Raw genomic sequence first — 2,231 nt, 5'->3', positions numbered from 1 at the left:
CCCAGCCCTGCTCCCTCCCTGCAAAAACGCCGGTTCCCCAGCGCCAGCCGCGACTGTTTTGTTGTGATTCGGTGCATAACGACTGAGGATAAAGTTTAAATGTGCGTGTGTGTATGTGCGTGACGTGGGTAATATGCTTTATGAAAAGATGCCCCGAGTTAGCGTTTGCTGGGCAGGCAGCCTGGGAGTTCATCCTGTTTTGTGTGCGTGTGTGCCCGCTTTCCTCCTCTTAGTTTTATTAAAGTGCTTAGTGGAAGAAACAAAGGTTGGAGGGGCTGCTGCTTTACTAGCTTTTGTTTACTTACAATCAAGTTTTTCCTGTTTGGAGCAGGTGTGAAAGGATGAGAAGCATGTTGTGTTGGTTTTTTTATTTTTTTTTCTCCCCCCTTAATAAAACTATTACAGACAATTAACAGTAAACGTTATCTCCAAGGCTGCTTCTTTGGCTTGTGTTACCAAAAAGCTGATCTGTTTGTTACAGATGCTAGGAGGCTTTAGTTTACAGTAGCATTCAAGTTTTTCCTGTTTTGAACAGGTTATGAAGGAAGAATGGAGTTTCCAGACCATAGCCGCCAGTTGCTGCAGTGTCTGAGTCAGCAGCGTCACCAGGGCTTCCTGTGTGACTGTACTGTTTTAGTTGGAGAAGCTCAATTCAGAGCTCACAGAGCCGTTCTTGCCTCTTGCAGTATGTACTTCCATCTTTTCTACAGGGACCAGTTAGACAAAAGGGATATTGTGCATCTGAACAGTGACATTGTCACAGCCCCTGCCTTCAGCCTGCTGCTCGAATTCATGTACGAGGGAAAGCTGGAATTCAACAGTCTCCCGGTCGAAGATGTGCTGGCTGCGGCGAGCTACCTTCACATGTATGACATTGTGAAAGTCTGCAAGGGCAAGTTGAAAGATAAAGAATTATGTTCGGAAGAGAAGATTAATGATGAGGCGGCTGGTTTGGAGAAAGCGGAGCGTTTTCTAGACGCTGGAGTGCCCCTGGTCCACGAGTTTGACCCAGGAAACAAACAAAAATTCAGCGTTGCAGAATACGAGAGAGCAGCAGGCAAAGAAAAGGTCAGCAGTCACCCCGCCTGGTCCTCTGATCATCTAAGTGTCAGCTCTGTGCCGACAGAGGCAGAACCGTGCGCCGCAGCAGCTGGAAAAACAAAGGCTAATGTCAATAGTTCCACAGGACCTTTGTCCCAAAGGTCTGTTAACCATCCCCTGGCTTCGAGTGATGTGGACTGCGCGCTGGATTTGTCTTTCAAGCCCATGCCGGGGAGAGATTCCTTACACCCCTCCTATGTCTTTGGACAGCTGGCTTCCGACAGCCAGCAGCAGGGTACCGAGCCACTTGTTAAAGATGAACAAGACTTGCTGTCAGATCAGGAGGACGGCGAAGCCAGGAGTCCAGAGAGTCAGCATTTTGGGAATTCAGCCAAAAGCCTAGTGACAGGGTTAGGACACATGTTCGCGGGGAATGGCAGCTCTCATGCCCGAGAGGAGGATATAGATCAAGAGCGAGAGGAGAGCGAGGACGACATGGATTCCTCGGACATCTCCTCGGGCGTCCTCGTGCCTCCCGGGCATATCTGCATCTGCCCTCTCTGTAGCAAGGTGTTCCCGAGCCCGCACATCCTTCAGCTGCACCTGAGCTCCCACTTCCGTGACAAGGACGGCTCCCGGAACCGCCTGTCCCCCGACGGGTCGGTCCCCACTTGCACCCTGTGCGGAAAGACTTTTTCTTGCATGTACACCTTAAAGAGGCACGAGAGGACTCACTCGGGGGAGAAGCCCTACACCTGCGGCCAGTGTGGAAAGAGCTTCCAGTATTCACACAACCTCAGCCGCCACGCGGTCGTGCACACCAGGGAGAAACCCCACGGGTGCAAGTGGTGCGAGAGACGGTTCACCCAGTCTGGGGATTTGTACAGACATATCCGCAAATTTCATTGTGGCCTTGTAAAGTCCTTGGTTGTTTGAGATGTGTGTGGGGTTTTTTTTTGTTATTATTATTTTTTATTGTATTTGTTTTTTTTTCCCCCCGCCCTTTTAAAACAAAACAGGAAAAAAGGCAGCATCTGAATTTTAGGGTTTTTTTTCTCCCTTCCTTTATTTTATTTTGTTGATATTCACATCAGGTATATGATCTTTAAAAGATGCAGAGGTATACACTCCAGAGGCCTTTTAATGTAATCCTTCCACCTCTCCAGCTCCCCCCTTCCCCTGCCACCCTC

At 49.2% G+C, this 2,231-nt stretch overlaps 1 protein-coding gene across 1 annotated transcript; it reads left to right on the top strand.

Moving 5' to 3' along the window:
* Positions 1-543: 543 nt before the first annotated feature.
* LOC104493549 (zinc finger and BTB domain-containing protein 18.2-like) lies at positions 544-1,977 on the top strand. Its single transcript, XM_010136259.1, has one exon. The coding sequence runs from the start codon at positions 550-552 to the stop codon at positions 1,975-1,977; it is 1,428 nt and encodes a 475-aa protein (XP_010134561.1). The 5' UTR covers positions 544-549.
* The last annotated feature ends 254 nt before the right edge of the window (positions 1,978-2,231 follow it).

Source organism: Buceros rhinoceros, unplaced genomic scaffold (genome assembly GCF_000710305.1).
Source record: "Buceros rhinoceros silvestris isolate BGI_N320 unplaced genomic scaffold, ASM71030v1 scaffold4565, whole genome shotgun sequence".
Lineage (NCBI taxonomy): Eukaryota > Metazoa > Chordata > Aves > Bucerotiformes > Bucerotidae > Buceros > Buceros rhinoceros.
Note: the sequence above shows the minus strand (reverse complement) of the source record. Positions and strands in the feature narration are given on the sequence as shown.